The following is a 20,778-nucleotide window of genomic DNA, read 5'->3' as shown; positions in this document are numbered from 1 at the left end:
ATGATCTTTAACAAACTTATTATCCACTCGCTGCTACTTTCTCCCTGCATATTAGAAAGACATTGTATAGCAATGCACAACACCAGATACTTTCCCAGACTCATGATCTGATCAACTTCTTGCAGTGTGAGGCGTGGATCCACGTTGGTCTTCCCTCCAATTTCACAGAGGTTGGTGCAATTAGCTGGACTTGGAATGGCCCATCAAACATAGGATCCAAAGCCTTTCTCACATGCCTTTTGACCGTAACCCAATCTCCAGGTTTCAACGCGTGAGTCCCTTCCAATGAAGAAGGATCTGGAATGGAACTGAAAACACGATTGTGAGTCTGCTGTAACCTCCTGTACAATGCTTCCACATACTGTGTCATGTCGGAATGAATAGCCAGAAGCTGTTGGGGAAAATATAAACCTGTCTTTGGAGCTGTGCCAAACAATACCTCATATGGACTTAACTGTGTTTTCCTGTGGGGGGGGGGGGTCACTCTGATGGAGTATAATGCTATGGGTAAAACTTCAGTCCATGGCTTCCCTGTCTCTGCCATGACTTTCTGGATCTTTAATTCATGCGTTTCACCTTGCCGCTACTTTGCGGTCTGTGAGGCGTGTGAAACGCTTTCTCTATGCCTAGAGCATGAAGTATCTCTTGTAATACGTCTGAAGTGAAATGAGTTCCTCTATCACTTTCAATTACTTCTGGAACCCCAAATCTACACACTACCTCAGATAAAAGCTTCTTGGCAACAGTTTTTGCATTTGCCTTAGCCGTTGGCCAAGCTTCTGGCCACCCTGAAAAGAGGTCCACACATACCAGAACATACTAATATGTGCCTACCTTAAGGAGTTAAATTAAGTCAATTTGCAGTCTCTGGAACGGGTATAATGGCTTTGGAGTGCACCTTGGGGGCACCTTAACTGTTCTCCCTATGTTATGGCAAGCACTGACCATGCACCCCTGGACAAACTTCACAGCGGCATTGTTGAACCCTGGGGACACCCATCCTTGATTTACCAGACTCAACATTGCTTCTTTGGACTGGTGGGTGAGGCCATGGGACAAGGCACACATCATTGGGTATAGTGCCCTAGGAAGGCAAAGCTTATCATTTACAGCATACAAACCCTCCTTATTCTTCTTAGCCTCTCTTCTTACTCACTCTTCTTTTTCCTGCTTTGAAGTTTGCTCTTGGAATTTCTGGAGCACATCCAGATCCACCTCCCCTACAAATGGCACTGTGTCCACCACATACCCTGTTATCACATCTGCTCTATGGTTTCCTTCTGCCTCTGTTTGTTCTTTTGTATGGGCCTGTACCTTAACAATGGCCACCATCTTAGGCAGCGCTAAAGCTCTTAACAACTGAGCTACAGATTTAGCATTTTTTATAGGCTTACCAGAGGATCCCACAAACTCCCTGCTCCTCCAAATAGGGCCATAGTCATGTGCAATGCCAAAAGCATAGCGAGAATAAGTGTAAATGTTTACAGTCTGACCTTCAGCCATTATAATGTACATGCCTCAGTGAGTGCCTTCAGCTCTGCCTCCTGTGCAGAACATCCAGGTGGGAGTGATCCCTGTCTCACAACTTCCTCCAAGGTAGTCACAGCATATCCCGTGTGTGGCTTTCCATCGAGGTAATATCTGGATCCATCTACAAAAAGCTCAAAATCAGCATTAGGTATCGGTGTCTCAGTTACATTGTCAAGTTCCTTTGTTTCAGTTTTCATTAGTTCAAAACAATCATGCTCATCATTTGAACATACATCGTGTTCTATCTGACTAGACTCTGGGAGTAGGGTAGCTGGATTGAGGATCGTACACCTCTCGATTGTTATGTTCGGAGGTGTTAGAAGGGCCACCTCATACTTTGTCAGCCTAGCCATTGACAAATGACTAATTCTTGTTTGTGACAATAGTTCTTGAACAGCATGAGGCACATAAATTATCAATGCATGATCAAGGACTATGTCAGCAACCTTTACAGTCATTAATGCACAGGCAGCAATTGCCCGCACACAAGAGCGGGCACCCCCTAGCTACTACATCCAACTGGACCGAGTAGTAGCCTAGTGGGCGGTGTTTACCCCCATGCAATTGAGTCAACACACCTTTCGCTTGTCCTGTATTTTCATGGCAAAACAGATTAAAGCCAAGATCATAATTTGGTATTCCCAGGCACGGTACTGATACAACAGCGAGTTTTAGTCCCTTAAATCCCTGCTCGGCTTCTGCAGTGAATACATGGGGTTGTGCCTTGTTGCAGGCAGACAACACATCAAAGAGTGGCTGCAGCAGGGAGGATTCCGAAGGTGTCTACTCTCTCACACAACTGACCAAGCCAACAAACGTCCTCAATTCGCGGACAGTAGTCCGCTCGGTAAGCTGTGAAATTGCTTGCACTCGTTCTGGAGTGATATGTTTGGTTTGTTTGGAAACGCAATGTCCTAAGAATACCACCTCCAATCTGGCAACCTGCAATTTGTCCTTAGATACTCTGCATCCTTCTAGATGCAGGAATACTAAGAGAGAGTATGTTTCTTCAAGGCAGATTATTTTGCTTGTGGTACAGGGTAACAAATAGTGATGAGCGGCAGGGGTCATATTCGAATTTGCGATATTTCGCGAATATTTCGTAGAATATTCGTCGAATATTTGCAAATTCGAATATTCGTTATATTCTACGATTTATTTTTTTTACTCAAAGAATCGGCAAGGTAATGATCGTGTAATATGCAAATTTTCGTATTTTTATTGCAAATTTTTTCAACTTTTAGACAAAGAATATTATAGCGGCACTATATAGAAATAAATAAGCGCCACTCTCCGTTCGATGCAAATATTTATTTTATGCTGGGTGTCTTTTATTGCTTTTATTGTTTCACGGATATCTTATTTTGTAACATTGTTGCACACCCCTGTTGCTGACGTGGCCTGCATTCGCAATGATATGCAACAGCCCACACCAACATTACGCACCTAAGTTAGCGCGCGTGGCGCATAAAAGATTATGTCATTTGCGTCAAGGAGTTGTCAGTATTGGCCAGATGAAGCAGTGATGCGCGAAACTGCCGTCGCCATGTTCCTGTGATTGCACTGTTTTGTCATCCCCCTCTCTGCACCCAGCATAAAATAAATATTTGCATCGAATGGTGAGTGCCGCTTATTTATTTCTATTTGTGGAATAATTTTTGCACTTGACAAGCTGCGCACCACCAGATTGCGAAAGACCGCGACTCCTGTTTTCTCCATGTGACAGTGGTGAAGCGAAAGTTTGCCGTAGTGCCACCTAACCCTGGACTTTATTTTTCCATTTGTTAATTTCTCTGAGATCGTGTATCATCCGATACGCCTTCCCAGGCTCCGCCTTCTTCCTCACAGGAAATAATGATGTATTAAAAGGATATCGGCATTCCCTTACCACTCCCATTTCAAGGCACTCCCCTACCTGTGCTGCTATCGCGGCAGTTTGTTCCTTGCTCAGGGGATACTGATTCCTTTTTATGGGGACTACTCCAGGTTTCAATTTGATCTTAACAAGAGTTACCTGGAGCAGTCCAACATCTGTTTTACTCTTTACCCACAATCCCGGGGGTACCTTTACAAGCATATCCTCAACCTCTTCATCAATCTGTACGTCATGTGTGCCAAGAGGATTTATGAAAGCAGTTAGTGCTGACAAGATAGGTTCTGTAAGGGGCCCTGTTACCGACACCCTGTTTTTGTCAAATCTGATGACTGCATTGATTGCACTCAACACATCCGCACCAAGCAAGTTCACAGGGCAACTTTCCGACACCAAAACTTGCATACAGATGTTAGTGGTATCTGCAATTCGCATACAGTACAGACCAAAAGTTTGGACACACCTTCTCATTCAAAGAGTTTTCTTTATTTTCATGACTATGAAGGCATCAAAACTATGAATTAACACATGTGGAATTAGATACATAACAAACAAGTGTGAAACAACTGAAAATATGACATATTCTAGGTTCTTCAAAGTAGTCACCTTTTGCTTTGATTACTGCTTTGCGCACTCTTGGCATTCTCTTGATGAGCTTCAAGAGGTAGTCCCCTGAAATGGTCTTCCAACAGTCTTGAAGGAGTTTCCAGAGATGCTTAGCACTTGTTGGCCCTTTTGCCTTCACTCTGCGGTCCAGCTCCCCCCAAACTATCTCGATTGGGTTCAGGTCCGGTGACTGTGGAGGCCAGGTCATCTGGCGCAGCACCCCATCACTCTCCTTCATGGTCAAATAGCCCTTACTTTCAAAGTTTTCCCAATTTTTCGGCTGACTGACTGACCTTCATTTTTTAAAGTAATGATGGCCACTCATTTTTCTTTACTTAGCTGCTTTTTTCTTGCCATAATACAAATTCTAACAGTCTATTCAGTAGGACTATCAGCTGTGTATCCACCTGACTTCTCCTCAACGCAACTGATGGTCCCAACCCCATTTATAAGGCAAGAAATCCCACTTATTAAACCTGACAGGGCACACCTGTGAAGTGAAAACCATTTCAGGGGACTACCTCTTGAAGCTCATCAAGAGAATGCCAAGAGTGTGCAAAGCAGTAATCAAAGAAAAAGGTGGCTACTTTGAAGAACCTAGAATATTACATATTTTCAGTTGTTTCACACTTGTTTGTTATGTATATAATTCCACATGTGTTAATTCATAGTTTTGATGCCTTCAGTGGGAATCTACAATTTTCATAGTCATGAAAATAAAGAAAACTCTTTGAATGAGAAGATGTGTCCAAACTTTTGGTCTGTACTGTGTATATGTATATATATATATATATATATATATATATATATATATATGAGCTAACTAATTATCTAATGTAATTGGATAAGGAATAGGATCCAGATGAAAGCACAGAGCACAGTAATGTCACTGCTCTCTCTCTCTCAGAACTGAAAAAAAAACTGCAGAAAATGGCTGCTGGGGAGGTTCTTGTATAGTAAGGGGTAGGCAACTTTCCTATTGTTGCTAGGGATGTTGCTAAGCGCTGACAAAGATATTGCAGCCTTCTCATTGGCCCACAAGCAAGAAGGGAGGTTACTGATGGAAAAATGTAGAATATTCGCGATTACAAATATATAGCACTATATTCTACATCTTCGTGAATTCTCGAAGTGCTGATATTCGCGATAAAAATTAGCGATAAGAATATTCGCGATCAACACTAGTAGGCACACAGTCATAATTAAAGGGAAAGCAAGTCACAACAGTCTTCTGTAAAAGTACAGTATATGATCTGTATGTACACTAATGCCACATCTACAATACATATGAAAATTAGGTGCTTAGCAGATAATGTTTTGATCAAGATTCAAAAAAATATCTGTGCCCATCCACCACAGCGAGGTGACCTCAATACGAATGTGAACACTATGCCGTAAATTTAAGGAGAGCGGAAACCCATATACATACTGGCTGCTCCATTCGTCACCCCTCTGGGTGACCTGTTGTGTCACTCTGTGCCTTGCTTTCCATTTAATTATGACTGTGTGCCTGTGTATTCATCTTGCCCTGCAGGATGCTCTGACTAATTCTGTTTCTGTTCTTTGAGTTTTCAGCATGCATGTATCTGGAGGGGTGGCTGCTGCCACCATGTTAGTTGCTATTTCTGAACCATCCTTTCCACTGGCTTTTCTTAATTAGCGTGCCGTGTATAGCTGAGTCTGCTCTTCTTGCTCATTGAGGGTTTGCTGGCATAGAGTCGCGCAACAAGTCATGGGAGGTAATAATTCTAGCAGTGTGTATCTACAACATGCCAGTCCCCAGGGGTAGAACACGTGAGGTTCACGGTGGGCCGAAGTGTACAAACAGTTCATCGGTTACTCACGGTTTAGCAGACGCCTCCCTGGGCCAGCAGTGCAGCTGTAACGGTCACGTCCACACACACACACAGGGGGAAGGGTAGTGACCACTGCGCTCCACCCTCACCCCTGGCCCTGCCTACTTGCCTCACGAGTCCTGATGACAGGAGACAACTGGACGGCAATCCCTAACTTAGGATATGTGCAGGGAAGACAGACAAGACAAAATACGGAACATGAACGGACCGGGTCAGAACCAAGAGAGCTACGCAGTACAACGGATTAAGCAAAGAATGGTCAGGAGAAGCCGGGGTCAAATACCAGGAGAGTAGCGAAGTACAAGAGGAGTCCTAAGAGAGTAGTCAGGTGGGAGCCGAGGTCACAATACCAGGATGGATGCGCAGTACAGGAGGAGCAGGCAGAGGGTCGTCAGGGAACAGGATCAGGTAAGTATTCAGTAGTCCAACAAATAGCCAGGAACCTAGAAATTAACAGGCAACCTGTGGCCAGCAGGCTGCCTGTATTTATAGTGGGGAGTGAGGGTCATGTGACGTGGCCAGCGTCACATGACCGACAGGCCAACCAGTCGAGCACCGAGTGATCAGCTCGGCGCTCAAGGCAGACTAGGAGCAGGGAGCCACCCAGCCAGCAAAGCCCCCTGGGAATGAGGTCAAGCACAAATCCTCACTCCCAAAGCTAAGCAACAGGTCTGCGGGTAATGGGGGACCGAGTGCACCTTCGGAACCCCGTGACAGTACCCCCCCTTTTACGAGGGGCCACCGGACCCAAGACTTCAGGCGATGGCTTTTCAGGGTGTTCTAAATGAAATTTACGAACAAGTCTAGGAGCATGAACCTCCCTAGCAGGTACCCAAGATCTCTCTTCAGGTCCATACCCCTTCCAGTGAATCAGGTACTGCAAGGCATTACGCACCTTCCTGACATCCACTATTTTAGACACCACATACTCGACAGCATCATTAACAAGAACCGGCGGAGGCGAGGCTTTTGATGGTACTACCAGTTCAAAATATTTTTTAAGCAGAGATTTATGGAACACATTATGAATGTGGAATGACTCCGGCAGCTCCAACCTAAAAGATACCGGGTTAATCACCTCCGTGATCTTATATGGTCCAATAAAACGAGGAGCAAATTTTTTAGAAGTTACCTTGAGAGATAGATTCTTGGAGGACAACCATACTTTATCCCCAACCTGAAAGTTCACCCCCCTTGAACGTCTCCTATCGGCCTTGAGTTTTTGAGAACTTTGAGCCTTTTCTAGGTTCGATTGAACCCGGGCCCAAACTGTGCACAGTTCGGAGGAGAGTTTATCCGCTTCAGGGTTAGAGGAGGAGACGGACGACCCAGAATGAAAATGGGGATGAAAACCATGGTTACAAAAGAAAGGGGAGACCCCAGCGGAAGAATTGACACGGTTATTCAAAGCAAATTCAGCCAACGGAAGGAATTTGACCCATAATTGCTGGTCATCAGCAACATACAACCTCAAGAATTGTTCCACAGACTGATTAAGGCGTTCAGTCTGCCCATTACTCTCAGGATGGTAGGCAGAAGAAAAAGACAATGAAATTTTACATCTTTGACAGAAGGCCCTCCAGAATTTGGACACAAACTGCACACCCCTGTCAGAAACAATGTTTTCCGGGATGCCATGTAAACGAACAATCTCTCTCACAAAAATAGACGCCAGGGTTTTAGCATTCGGAAGTGTAGACAGGGGAATGAAATGAACCATCTTGCTAAACCTATCGACCACTACCCAAACCACAGTCTTACCCTCCGCCAGCGGTAGGTCAGTTATAAAGTCCATCGAGATATGGGACCAGGGTCTACTGGGAATGGGTAGGGGTCGTAGGTTACCAGCAGGGCGAGTCCTAGGTGTCTTAGACCTGGCACAAACCTCACAGGCTGACACGTAGGACTTGACATCCCTGGTCAGAGTGGGCCACCAATAGGATCTAGAAACCAGATCCTTAGTGCCCTCAACACCCGGATGTCCACAAAAGGCAGAATCGTGACACTCCCCCAACAGCTGGAGACGAAATTGTACGGGAACAAACAACTTATCTGTTGGGGTGGATGCCGGTGCCAGATGTTGTTCAGCCTTAATGCGAGCCGAGATATCCTGGGTTAGAGCTGCTAAGAAGATGTTTGCTGGTAGGATGGATTCAGGCGCGTCTCAGTGGGTTGAAAGGCATGGAAGCTCCGGGATAATGCGTCTGCTTTCACATTTTTACTTCCCGGCCTGAACCTAATGGAGAAATCAAAACGGGTAAAAAACAGAGCCCATCGGGCTTGTCGGGGATTCAACCTCTTAGCCGACTCGAGAAACATTAGGTTTTTATGATCAGTGACAACAGTTACTCGATGCCTTGCCCCCTCCAAAAAATGCCTCCACTCCTCAAATGCCCATTTAATAGCCAGCAGCTTCCTATTCCCAATGTCGTAGTTTCTCTCCGTAGGAGAGAATTTCCTGGAGAAGAAGGCACACGGTCTCAGGTAATCAATACAAGGCCTAAGACCACCATCCCTCTTTTTAACAAAGAAAAACCCTGCTCCCATAGGAGAGACTGAAGGTCTAATATGCCTATTAGCAAGGCTCTCCTTAATATAATCTTCCATAGCCTTGCGTTCGGGCCCTGAAAGATTATAATTTCGCCCTTTAGAAAATTCGGCACCCTCTATTAGCTCTATGGCGCAATCATACGGTCTATGGGGCGGTAGAACCTCTGGAATAGGGGATGAGAATACATCAGAATATTCTTTAATAACTGAAGGTAATTTATTAGACCTTACTGAAACCCCAGCCTGGACCACGTACAAGCATGAGTCACACTTAGGTCCCCATTTCACCAACTCTCCTTTGAACCAATCAATTGTGGGGTTATGTAAACGGAGCCAAGGCAACCCTAGTACCACCTCAACCTGTAGGTTCTCCAAGACAAAAAGAGAACATCTCTCAGAGTGGCACACACCCACGGTCAGAGAAATTTCAGAGGTACATGACCTCACCGTACCACCAATCAGGGGAGTAGCATCAATAGCCATGACATGGATAGGTGTAGGTAAAGCAAACATTGGAATACCCAATTTACTAGCAAATTCTAAGTCAATAAAGCTGGCCGCTGAACCGGAATCAATAAAGGCCTTACCCGGCCACTTATTAACCCCCAGAGAAATTGTTATGGGTACCAAAAGCTTATATTTAGAAAAATCAGGGTGTACCTGGTCTTTAGGTTGTCTTGCAGTAGGAGACTTGTCAGAGAGGACCCTCTTAGGACACTTGTTGATCCAATGGCCAGGATCTCCACAGTAGAAGCACTCTCCGCGTCTGCGACGAAGATTACCCCGGGTCATGCCAACCTGCATGGGATCCTCGGTGGAGACCTCAGTGTTGTCCCTGGAAAAGGCCTCTGGCTGGACCACCATCTGAGAACAGAACTGTCGTGCCTGTCGTCTCTCTCTAACTCGTCGGTCAAGTCGGACAACTAGGGTCATCATCTCCTCTAAGGTCTCTGGAACTTGATAACTGACTAATAGATCTTTTAAAATATCAGACAGACCAGACCTAAACTGACTCTTCAGGGCTGGTTCATTCCATCCAGAGGGGACACACCACCGTCTGAATTGGGTGCAATACTCCTCCGCAGGGAGATGGCCCTGAACCAGTGCCCTAAGAGCCGTCTCGGCTACCAGGGCCCTGTCTGGTTCGTCATAGAGGGTACCCAGGGCCTGAAAAAACCCCTTCACGGAAGTCAGACAACTGGCCCTAGGAGGTAACGAGAATGCCCAGTCCTGGGGATCACCCTGTAGTAGAGAAATAATAATCCCCACGCGTTGGCTCTCGGGACCGGAGGACACGGGGCGCAAACGGAAGTAGAGTTTGCAACTCTCCTTAAAGGAGAAAAACCTCCTCCGGTCTCCAGAAAAGGGTTCTGGGAGCTTGATCTGGGGTTCAACATGTGGACTGGGGGGCAGAGGAGTGGAAGAACCTTGCCCTAACTCAAAAGAACGGAGTTTCCCTCCTAGCTCCTGCACCATCTGTGTCAAGTTAGAGACATGGTCAGTCAGGGTAATAAGAGGATTCATGATACAGTGGTTGTTGGGCCTGTTAATCTGTAACGGTCACGTCCACACACACACACAGGGGGAAGGGTAGTGACCACTGCGCTCCACCCTCACCCCTGGCCCTGCCTACTTGCCTCACGAGTCCTGATGACAGGGGACAACTGGACGGCAATCCCTAACTTAGGATATGTGCAGGGAAGACAGACAAGACAAAATACGGAACATGAACGGACCGGGTCAGAACCAAGAGAGCTACGCAGTACAACGGATTAAGCAAAGAATGGTCAGGAGAAGCCGGGGTCAAATACCAGGAGAGTAGCGAAGTACAAGAGGAGTCCTAAGAGAGTAGTCAGGTGGGAGCCGAGGTCACAATACCAGGATGGATGCGCAGTACAGGAGGAGCAGGCAGAGGGTCGTCAGGGAACAGGATCAGGTAAGTATTCAGTAGTCCAACAAATAGCCAGGAACCTAGAAATTAACAGGCAACCTGTGGCCAGCAGGCTGCCTGTATTTATAGTGGGGAGTGAGGGTCATGTGACGTGGCCAGCGTCACATGACCGACAGGCCAACCAGTCGAGCACCGAGTGATCAGCTCGGCGCTCAAGGCAGACTAGGAGCAGGGAGCCACCCAGCCAGCAAAGCCGCCCTGGGAATGAGGTCAAGCACAAATCCTCACTCCCAAAGCTAAGCAACAGGTCTGCGGGCAATGGGGGACCGAGTGCACCTTCGGAACCCCGTGACAGCAGCGAAGGGGAGAACAGCACTGGATTCTCCGGGGCACACTCTATTACAGGGGACACCGGCCAGGTGGTGATTGAGGTGCCCTTGATGGTAATTGGGTTTCTGAGTGCTTGTGGGGCTGGGCCCCTGACTTGGGTAATGTCGTGACGCCAGCACCTTGATGGTGCAAAATGTTGAGAGTGGTAGTAGTATGGAGTTAGAAGAATGAGGCAGGTTTAAATCCAACTGAGAACTTTACTATAACCAGGTTCTTGATAACAGTTTACATCCAGTTATAAAACAGTCTCTGATACACATGCGAGTTGGATGTGATGACTCCCAGTAACAGGCTGTACTTGTAGTAATGTGTCAGGCTAGGGTAGTTAGTTATGTACTCACTGATATTCAGCTCTTTGCCTTGCTTCAGTCTCAGTTGAGGTAGTTCAAGTCTTTTTCTTCTACACACAAGTGAGGCAACAGAAATCTTATCTGTCCTGGAAATAACGGTGAGGCTGCCGTAAGCTAATAAATCCTTCACCTAGATACAAAGGCGCCTAGAGCCCAGAATAATGGCTTTGTCCTTCCTTTGTCTTTATCCACAATAAACTTGACAAAATTCACTTGCTACTCCGGAAGAGTGAATGGTAGAATACAGACTTCACCTCTGCCCATTTTCCTGGCTTGACACTGAGATACAAGTTTGCTGCTCTGGGCAGTGGAGCCCAAGAGAGAGCTGAGAGGAGAGGGGACCTCTCCTTCCCCCTAGCTCCTCACTCCATCTCCTTCTTCTTCCACACTCTAAATTCAACCCCCCTAACAAGGCCTGAACTGTGCTATATATACTGTGGTGCTATCCCCATCTAGTGGTGAAATGTATGTAGTGCACCTGACAGCCTGGTAACAGGGATTTCACATGAGAAAGCAATACAGCATGATACAATAAGCTTTTGCAGTGCCCACGTACAGTAGTGGGATACTGCATATGTAGGTTCCACTCTCCTTGAATTTAGCTGTCCATGTACAGCATGGAGCTAGGTATTAGAGTGGGTTTCCATCCGTTTTGAGGTAGGGTGGCCACACTTCCAATTTCTTGGCTCCCTGTCCTCTGTCTGGCGCAAGGCCTGGACAAATGCTTGGGTGTCCTCCTTTTCTCTGGTTCCATGATCAGACGGCCTCATACTAACTGAATGAGGCTTTCTTTCACCCCCAGTCCTTCAGTAGAGACGGCAGACATCTCGCTCTCTGACTGGTCTGCTGTAAGCTATTCACTCTCTGCTGAGCCAATTGAGTGGTGAGTAAATAGCTTGTGCCAGTCATGGAGCGGGATGTTGCTCTAGTGATTGACTGAAGGTGAGAGCAGCAAGCCTTCCAGCTCACCTTTAAGGTCTTGGGAGGATAGGAAGCTCTGAAGATGTAAGTCAAGTGGTTATGGATGTAAGGGCTCTTTCATGCCGTGGGTGGAATCCGCTGTGTGAAAGACAGCCAAACCCCGCTCTGGACAGCAGAGACATGGAGCATTAACATGATTGCTAATGCTCTGTGCCTCTCTGTGACCTTTTTACTACTAAATCACAGTGAGATAAAGTTGTCACCATGATTTTGTAGTAAAAAGATCAGACAGGCACAGAGCATTATCAATCATGTTAATGCTCCGTGTCTCTGCTATTCCGGAGTGGGGCTTGGCTGTCTTTCATGCAGCGGATTCCACGGCATCTCCTCATGTGAAAGAGCCCTAAGGGTGGCAGTAGCTCCGTCCACTTTTAATTTTTGCTTGCCAAAACTGTCACTGCGAGAGGGGGTGTGACTTAGAGGGGTTGGTGGGAGTGGCTTAACAGTGAAAGGAGTGACCTATGATGTCCTCCTATTTGGGTTTATACAAGTGGCCACCCTGTATTTAGGGGTTACCTTGCTGTGGTGGACAGGCACAGATATTTTTGGATCAAAATATATTTTCTAGGCACTTCATGTTTAATTGTAGATTAGACGTGGTATTAGTTTATATAAAAATCATATATCTGCAAATTGTGCTGTTTGAGCTGTACATGTTTCCACCCTTCTCTTAATGCATAGCGAATGTCCTGTCCGCATGTATGATGCACATACAGTATAGGTCTATAATTAAGTTGTGCATGTGTAGTGAGTGTTGGTTAGTAGCTATGGATGTAGAAGTCATTGTATCAATAGTACAAACTTGCTAACTCTCCTGGAAAAAGGGGAGACCTCTCGGACTCCAAACAGAATTGTCAAATCCCCTGGACAGTGCATGAAGGGCACATCAAGAAAGGGTGGGGGCATAAACGTGTTCACACCTGAAAAAAAAAATTGACACTCTTCTCCCTCTCAAGAGCCAATTTGTTCATTTTGGCAAGAACGCTACAGTATGGTGCACACTGCCCCGAAAATTCCTCCTGGTTTACTCCCAAGCAGTGTCCGAGTCTTTCTAAATGTCGTCTAGAGATGGGCTTCATGTTAGTTTGGGGTCCCCAATGAAGGGACGACTACGTACTCCTAGAACCCTTAATTTGGTCCTGAATCCGCATCACAAAAAAATATAAAAAATTCAAATATTCATTCTTGCTTCGGGTTCCGCATGGAAATTTCCATGGTGGTCCAAGGGAGGCCTAAAACGCACATAAAAGATGCCTTAAATTGGAAAACTACATAAAACATGCATGGAATCTTGCCAACTCTGCACCTAAATTTTTTGTGTGCTAAACAGACCGTGTGAACATACCCTAAGGGCTTATTCAGATGGAGGATATTCGGGTCTACATGCCGCACGAATTTAGAAGAGAATGTACCCGGGCTGGACACCAAACTATTATATGGGCATATCCACATGGCTGATGTTGTCTTTGTCCAATTTCCCCACAAGACTCCCACTGGACAGGGCACAGGGTCTATTTAAAAACTCGTCTGTGTAGTTGCAAGAGCACCACTTTCTGCAACAGCCACGCTCTTGCCGCTGGTCTCATCGGCACAGTAGCAGCCCCCATGAGATACCTATGATGGATATATTCACTGCAGAACTCGAACTAACCCTTGGTCATGATGGATATATCCATAATAGAGCGGGAAGGGGTTATGGACACCCACTGGTTTAATGATTTATGTTTGGGCTTTTGGACTGAACTTTTTGAATTAATTTTAGTTTTTTTTTGTTTTTCTCTCTCTCTCTCTCCCTCTCTATACAGATCCCCAAGCAAAAGCTACTTTGGTGCATGCCTCTCCTGGCTCTAAGCTATGTCCTTTACATCAGATCCTTAATGTGAGTATGAAAACAGAATCTACAAAGCAAAAAATACTCTACAAGACTAGACAGGATTTTGTCTCCAGCGCTGGTGCTTGTGAATCCCGGTGTGTAGGATGCGAGTGGTATACTGTGGCCTAATGTTTGTGTCATGGTGCTCCTATCTCCAGGCTGTCACGTCCTGGAGGTCAGTCTCCGTTGCAGAGATTGAGTTGGAGCGAGGGACGAAATGAAGTCCAGACTTTGTGAAGTTTCTTTTCTTTACTTGAAAAAGACTTGCAGTAACAGAACGGCAGTATGCACAGTTCTGGCATTTGGCCTTGACAGTTTATTCCGTAATGCTATTTTTAGCTTCAAGTTTTTGTCACGGGTGATGTTGCAGATAGCTGGAACTTACGAATAAACGTCCAACTGGCTTGATCCCAAACTAAGGAGCACATAGGTGAGCCCAATAAAACCCTAAGAGCCCTCCCTAAGAGCTCACCCTCACAGAACTGGCGGTCACAGTTTTGGTTACTGTCTCAAACAGAGTGGGGTGTCTTGGACTTGTTGTCGACCTCTAAGATACAAAGTCCTATTTATATCAGGGGTATGCTGCTCTGCAAGCTGCTTTCCAAAAGCTCCGGCAGCAGGATGGGAAAACGCTTCCCTCACCACGCCTTGTCTGGTCTCTTTGGACTTTCTCTCTCTCTCTTTCTCTATCTCTCTATCTCTCTATCTCTCTCTCTCTATCTCTCTCTCTCTCTCTCTCTCTCTCTCTCTATATCTCTCTATCTCTCTATCTCTCTATCTCTCTCTATCTCTCTCTATCTCTCTCTCTCTCTCTCTCTATATATATCTCTATCTCTCTCTCTCGGGCAGAATGAAGTTGTTAGTTCCATTCTTTCTAAAGGAATTTGCCAGAACATATGCCACCAGGCACATCACATGTAACAGTTGCATAACAATATTAAAGCACTAAATGAGAAGATCTTGCAATAAATATATTGATAGCCAGGTAACAAAATGGTAGTGCATCACTCCGGGGTACTACACATGGAAAAGGGGAGTGAGCTAAGTTTTGCTTAGGTCTGGCTGGGGGGTAGCTTGCACCAACAGTAACCTCCTGCTCTGATTGCTGCTCACGCAAGGTGGGAGTGAGGAAGAGGAGGATAAAAAGGCGAGAAACATGAAAAAAGAAAGGGACAGGAAATACATGAAAAATGTGATTATAGGCAAGATGGATTCATGAAGCGTAGGGCATCAAATATAGATCATGGTCCCCAAGCACACTTTTGTGAGATTTTAACTAAAGGGACACAAAAAAAACAAAGACTAAAAAAAATTAAAGGGTGGGGCGTAGCTTGCGTGGTCTCCATTGTAGACAGTACAGCAAAGCATTGAATGGACCAGCCATGGCCGAAACGGGGAAGCAATAATTTCCTCCTCGGTCACTTATTGAAGAGAAGGACGTTGTTACACACTTTGTGCGAAAAAAAAAATCCTGTCCCTTTTTAAGAGCGTACCTATAATGACACTGTGAAACCACCCAACCCATGTCACAGCATTGGCCTCGGGGGATTTTGAGTATCATTTGCTTTTGTTCACTTGCTCAGTAACTCTGCAAAAAAACTGGTTTTAACTCGCGCGGCCCCATTCATAAGCACTCTGCAGAAAGAAGGGTGGCGCTAAATCAGTACTGTGTTCCCTTCATTCTCAGGACTGATGGGGTTATAAAAAGTTTGCGACACACAATTCGGACCCGCCTACAACATGGGGCCACTTTTATGTTTATTCCAGGGCCCCTTTAAGTTCTCCATTCATCACTGGTCATGTAGTATGTATGTGTGGGGGGGGGGCAGACCTTCTCTTGGATCTTTTTAGTCACTCAAAGATGGAGGAAGGAATTGGGCAAAACAGCTGCTTTATTGAATTTCCATGGGGCAACATGAGGCAAGAGGCCGCCTGTAGCCTTGTGTGTGGTAATTAAAATGGTGGATTTAGCTTGGTCTTATACAACGCTTGTTCTTCTTCTAGTTGTTTTCCTAAGGAGCCTTCTAAAACATCTTGGGGGGCGCCCATCGTATGGGAAGGAACTTTTCATCACAAGGAGGACACTCTCTTACATCAGGCTCGTGGAACGGTGGTTGGTCTCTCTGTGTTTGCAGTTGGAAAGTGAGTGTTGATGATCTTCTACCAAAGTGTCTTACAGGATACATGTGGGCTTCCATGCGGCAGTGTAGGAGCAGGAGGGATGGGAGTATGACCATGGGAGTAATATACACATGATGGACAGAGCAAGGAAGAGTCTGTGCATACTTGCAAGCTGGTGGGTGACTAGAAGACACCGGTACAAAATGGTTGACAGTGATTGTACCTTTTATGCCTGCAGTAGGATATTTTCATATTATCAAGATATGTCCATTTCTGGGGGCCCTTATATAATAAATAAGGGTAAATTCTGATTTTCCTGTAACAGCTCTGGTCTCCTCAGGTATCTGGATGCTTACCTTGAACAGTTCCTTGTCTCAGCCAATCTTTACTTCATGCCTGGCCTGCCCTCCGTAGTCTATATCCTCACTGACCGTCCATCAGATGTGCCCACCATCCCTGTGCGATCTGGTATGTCCATCACCACCCTGCAGGTGAGCAACAGGGGGCGCTGGCAGGACATCTCTATGCTGCGCATGATGGATCTGAGGGATCTACTACTGCCTCTGGCTCGAGATCAAGTGGATTACCTTTTCTGTACAGATGTAGATCAGGTATGATCTTTCCACCTTTTATGTACTTTCTGTGTCTCTGCCCCTCTCTCTCTCTCTCTCTCTCTCTCTCTCTCTCGCCTCTCTCTGCTCCCTCTCTTTGTCTCTGCCTCTCTCTAATTTGTTTTTCTTCCACCTCTCTCCCTCTCTGCCCCCTCTCTGTCGCTATCTACCATCTGTCTTTGCCTCTCTAACTGCCTCCTCTCTTTATCTCTGCCCCTCTGTCTCTGCCTTTCTCTCCCTCTCTTTGCCTCATCTTCCCCCTCTGCCTCTCTCGCTCTCTGTCCCCTCTTTGTTTCTGTCTCTCTGCCCCCTCCCTCTCTCTCTCCCGCTCTCTCTTTCTCTCTCCTCCCTTTGTCTTTGTCTCTCTCCCTGCCCCCTCTCTGTCTCTGACTCTCCTCCCCTTCCTTTGTGTTTGCCCCTCTATATAGAGACATATGTAACGGGCGCCTCCCCCCAGGGCCCTCTCTATAACGCGTTCCAGGTGTAGGAATGCTGAGTGGTGTAGTGCAGCCTACATGTCTCTTTATGTGTGTCACGGTGCTCCTACCTGGATACAACTGGACCCTTGGCTTTGGTTCCAAAGCAATAAATAGGGGGAATAATTTAGGGATTTGAAGAGAATAACTTGAGTCCAGACCTTGAGATGAAGTTCAATGGCAGCTTTATTTGAATAAACGTTTCTCCAAAACAGTTTCAGGCTTTGTCTTGGTTCCAGCAGGCTTTAGCATTAAACTGGCAGGCAAACTCAACTCTGCTATATCTCTGTTTTTCTCTGACTCTTCTGTACTGACAGGCTGGCTGTATAACTCAGCTTCTTCTGTATGCTGCACTTCTCTGTATGCCAGGGAACTTTCCTCCCGGCTCCTGAGTCTTCAAGCTTTGGCCTCCATGGCCAGCAGAGCTTAAGGTGCTCTGGCTGGCGTGGGCACGTTCAGCAGAGACGTGCCCCTGTACACCCCGCCCCTAGTTGTGGGTAAACTAGACTAACCCTAACTGGTCCCCACCCTTCCTGCATGAAATAGGACTAGCCCACTTCTCTCCAGAGGGGGGTTAGAATGGAATGGTAAGTTCCATTCTATCTAAGTACAGCTCTGCCATATTTGCTTCCACCTGCTGGTGAACCAGGCATATTACATGAACTTAACAGTTGCAAACAGATTAGGAATGCACAGTGTATAGGACCTGTACAACAATACATAAGATTACATTTTGTTAGCCAAATAAAGACAGTAGCAGGGTGCAGAGGTGGTAACACCACAATGGGGTGTTACACATAGACAACCTGTTAACTCGCCCTTATGTTTCCTTCCTTCTGTACCTATTAGATATTCTCCTCTAATTATGGGCCAGAGACTCTTGGTAACCTTGTGGCTCAGATACATTCTGGATATTACTTACAAAGCAGAAAGAACTTTCCCTATGAAAGGAACCCTTTATCTGCGGCCTACATACCTCCATCGATGGGTACGTTCTACTACCACGCAGCAGTGTTTGGTGGAGCACCCGCTTACCTCGCCAACCTCACCTCGAGCTGCCTGAGGGACATCTTGTTGGACAAGAAAAAAGGTTTGGAAGCCATTTGGCATGACGAAAGCCACCTCAATAGGTACTTTACCCTGGAGCACCTACCGACAAAGGTGCTATCGCCCGAGTATTGCTGGGACAACAAATTATGGTTGAAGTATCACAGACTTCGCTGGGCAAAGAAAAACTATAAAGAAACAAGAGTGACCCAGACACAGGAGTAATGAGACTGCCTCCCGGGGGCAATAACTGGCCAACGTCCGGCAGATGGACAGCAATAGGAGGCAACTATGACTCCTACTCTGTGACAAGGCTGAAATTTCAAATTTTTATAATGAGATTTTTTTTTTTTTTTGCTTTGGTAAAGGTAATTTATAATGCTGCCATATAATGGCTCAATAATACTGCAAAACAGTACCTAAGCTATACTACCTTCATCTCACTGCTACATACTGTCACACAATATTACCATTCAGTGCCTAAATTAAGCTGCTATTCACAATCCTGATAATACCGCCATACAGTGTGTAAATAGTACTCCCATATAAAGTCCACATTATATCGCCATGAAGGCCTCTGTGGCTGTGCTTTATCATGTGCACACATCTACAATCTTTTTCCGTTACACTCCTAGGTTGCTGTTTGTGGAATCCTGACCTTGAGGGCCCTTTGGAAAATGGGAGATGTGTGATGCTTAAATTCCTGTGAGCTCCCTCTAGTGGCAGGTGCCAGCAGACATAATTTTATAATTCTGAACTACTTAAAGGAGATGTCTCGTCTCAGACACTGGTGGAAAAGTGCTAGGATATGCAATCAATGTCAGATGGGTGAAGGTCCCACCTCTAGAACAGAGCTCCCAAAGTGAAGGAGAACGTGCTGTGCACGCGCGGCCGCCCTCCTCTCATTTCTGTGGGAGTTCCGAAAGTTTCCTGAAGTTCCATAGAAGCGAATTGAGCGGTGGCCATGCAGTTAATTTCTATGGGACTTCCGAAAATAGGAGAGCGCACTTGCTTGGTTATTTTCGGAACTCCCATAGAAGTGAATGGACCCCCACCCGTTCTCAGTGGAACCGGCAACTATCTGACATTGGGGGCATATCCTAGAGATTGTGTGATGTGACATGACCCCTTTAAGATGAAATGAGACTTTGCGTGCACTTTACTGCCTGAGACCACCATCGTTAACCCCTTCACCATCCCAAACCACCATAAGTATAAAATCAAAGACCATTTCATATGTCTACAAATAGCAGAGGACACCGGCCGCCCCTTGGCAGTGTCTTTGGTTCTGGTTGATCTGTATATGAACAAATCCGTTATATTAATCCACATGGCGTTCTTTGTCAGGACGGCTAGCTAAGACCTGACAGGTACGGCACACAGTGAGGGGCGGCCGCGAATAGTCATAAGAACCTTTCCTTGATTAACCCCTTAATGACCAGGATAGAGAGATCTATAGAATCCCTTCTAGGGTGCCTTCACATATGGTGGGAAAAAACCACCAGAAAATATGCAGGAGTGGCGCTTTTTCTGTGAGGAACACAGGGCAGAGACTGACACGGGGGAAGTCTTTTATGCTGCGTAGTTTCTGGCAGATTTTTTCCATGTGAACGCGCGATTAAAGCGGCCTAAAGAGGCTTTCTAACCTGATTACTTCTTCACTGCCTTTTCATTTTGATGGTGTGATATGGTACTTGCTGAGCACTATTTGGCGGTACTGTTGAAGCACCATATAAATAATTACATTTATGATCATTGTTCATCTCTAGATGCCCCCAACCTTGACTGACTACCAAAGACATTACTTCATGAAAGATCCTGACTACAACTACGCATGCGACTGCCCTTGACTGACTACTTCCTCACTTCATGACAGATCTTCACTATGACTACGCATGTGGCTGCCCTTGACTGACTACTTCCTTGCTTCATGAGAGATCCTGACTACGACTACGCGTGTGGCTGCCCTTGACTGACTACTTCCTGACAGATCTTCACTACGTCTACGCATCTGGCTGCCCTTGACTGACTTCTTTCTCGCTTCATGAGAGATCTTGACTACGACTATGCATGTGGCTGCCCTTGACTGACTACTTCCTTGCTTCATGAGAGATCCTGACTACGACTACGTGTGTGGCTGCCCTTGACTGACTACTTCCTGACAGATCTTCACTACGACTACGCATCTGGCTGCCCTTGACTGACTTCTTTCTCGCTTCATGAGAGATTTTGACTACGACTATGCATGTGGCTGCCCTTGACTGACTACTTCCTGACAGATCTTCGCTACGACTACGCATCTGGCTGCCCTTGACTGACTTCTTTCTCGCTTCATGAGAGATCTTGACTACGACTATGCATGTGGCTACCCTTGACTGACTACTTCCTTGCTTCATGAGAGATCCTGACTACGACTACGTGTGTGGCTGCCCTTGACTGACTACTTCCTGACAGATCTTCACTACGACTACGCATCTGGCTGCCCTTGACTGACTTCTTTCTCGCTTCATGAGAGATCTTGACTACGACTACGCATGTGGCTGCCCTTGACTGACTACTTCCTCAATTCATGTGAGATCTTAAATACGACTACGCATGTGGCTGCCCTTGACTGACTACTTCC

The 20,778-nt window shown here is 46.0% G+C and overlaps 1 protein-coding gene and 1 long non-coding RNA gene across 2 annotated transcripts in view; one reads left to right on the top strand and one right to left on the bottom strand.

Moving 5' to 3' along the window:
* LOC120977665 (N-acetyllactosaminide alpha-1,3-galactosyltransferase-like) overlaps positions 1-18,617 on the top strand; it is a 75,738-nt gene extending 57,121 nt beyond the window's left edge. The window contains exons 2-5 of the mRNA XM_040405696.1: positions 13,833-13,906; positions 15,905-16,042; positions 16,362-16,632; positions 17,958-18,617. Of these exons, the coding sequence (XP_040261630.1) occupies positions 13,833-13,906; positions 15,905-16,042; positions 16,362-16,632; positions 17,958-18,380 (906 nt within the window). The 3' untranslated portion in view covers positions 18,381-18,617. The remainder of the gene's footprint in view (positions 1-13,832; positions 13,907-15,904; positions 16,043-16,361; positions 16,633-17,957) is intronic.
* Positions 18,466-19,197, bottom strand: LOC120977666. The gene is made up of 2 exons (XR_005773947.1): positions 18,679-19,197; positions 18,466-18,645 (listed from the first exon to the last, which is right to left on the bottom strand). It is a non-coding gene; the product is annotated as an uncharacterized LOC120977666 (long non-coding RNA).
* Positions 19,198-20,778: the final 1,581 nt, after the last annotated feature.

This window comes from Bufo bufo, chromosome 8, assembly GCF_905171765.1.
Source record: "Bufo bufo chromosome 8, aBufBuf1.1, whole genome shotgun sequence".
Lineage (NCBI taxonomy): Eukaryota > Metazoa > Chordata > Amphibia > Anura > Bufonidae > Bufo > Bufo bufo.
This window is presented reverse-complemented; position numbering and strand designations above follow the sequence as displayed.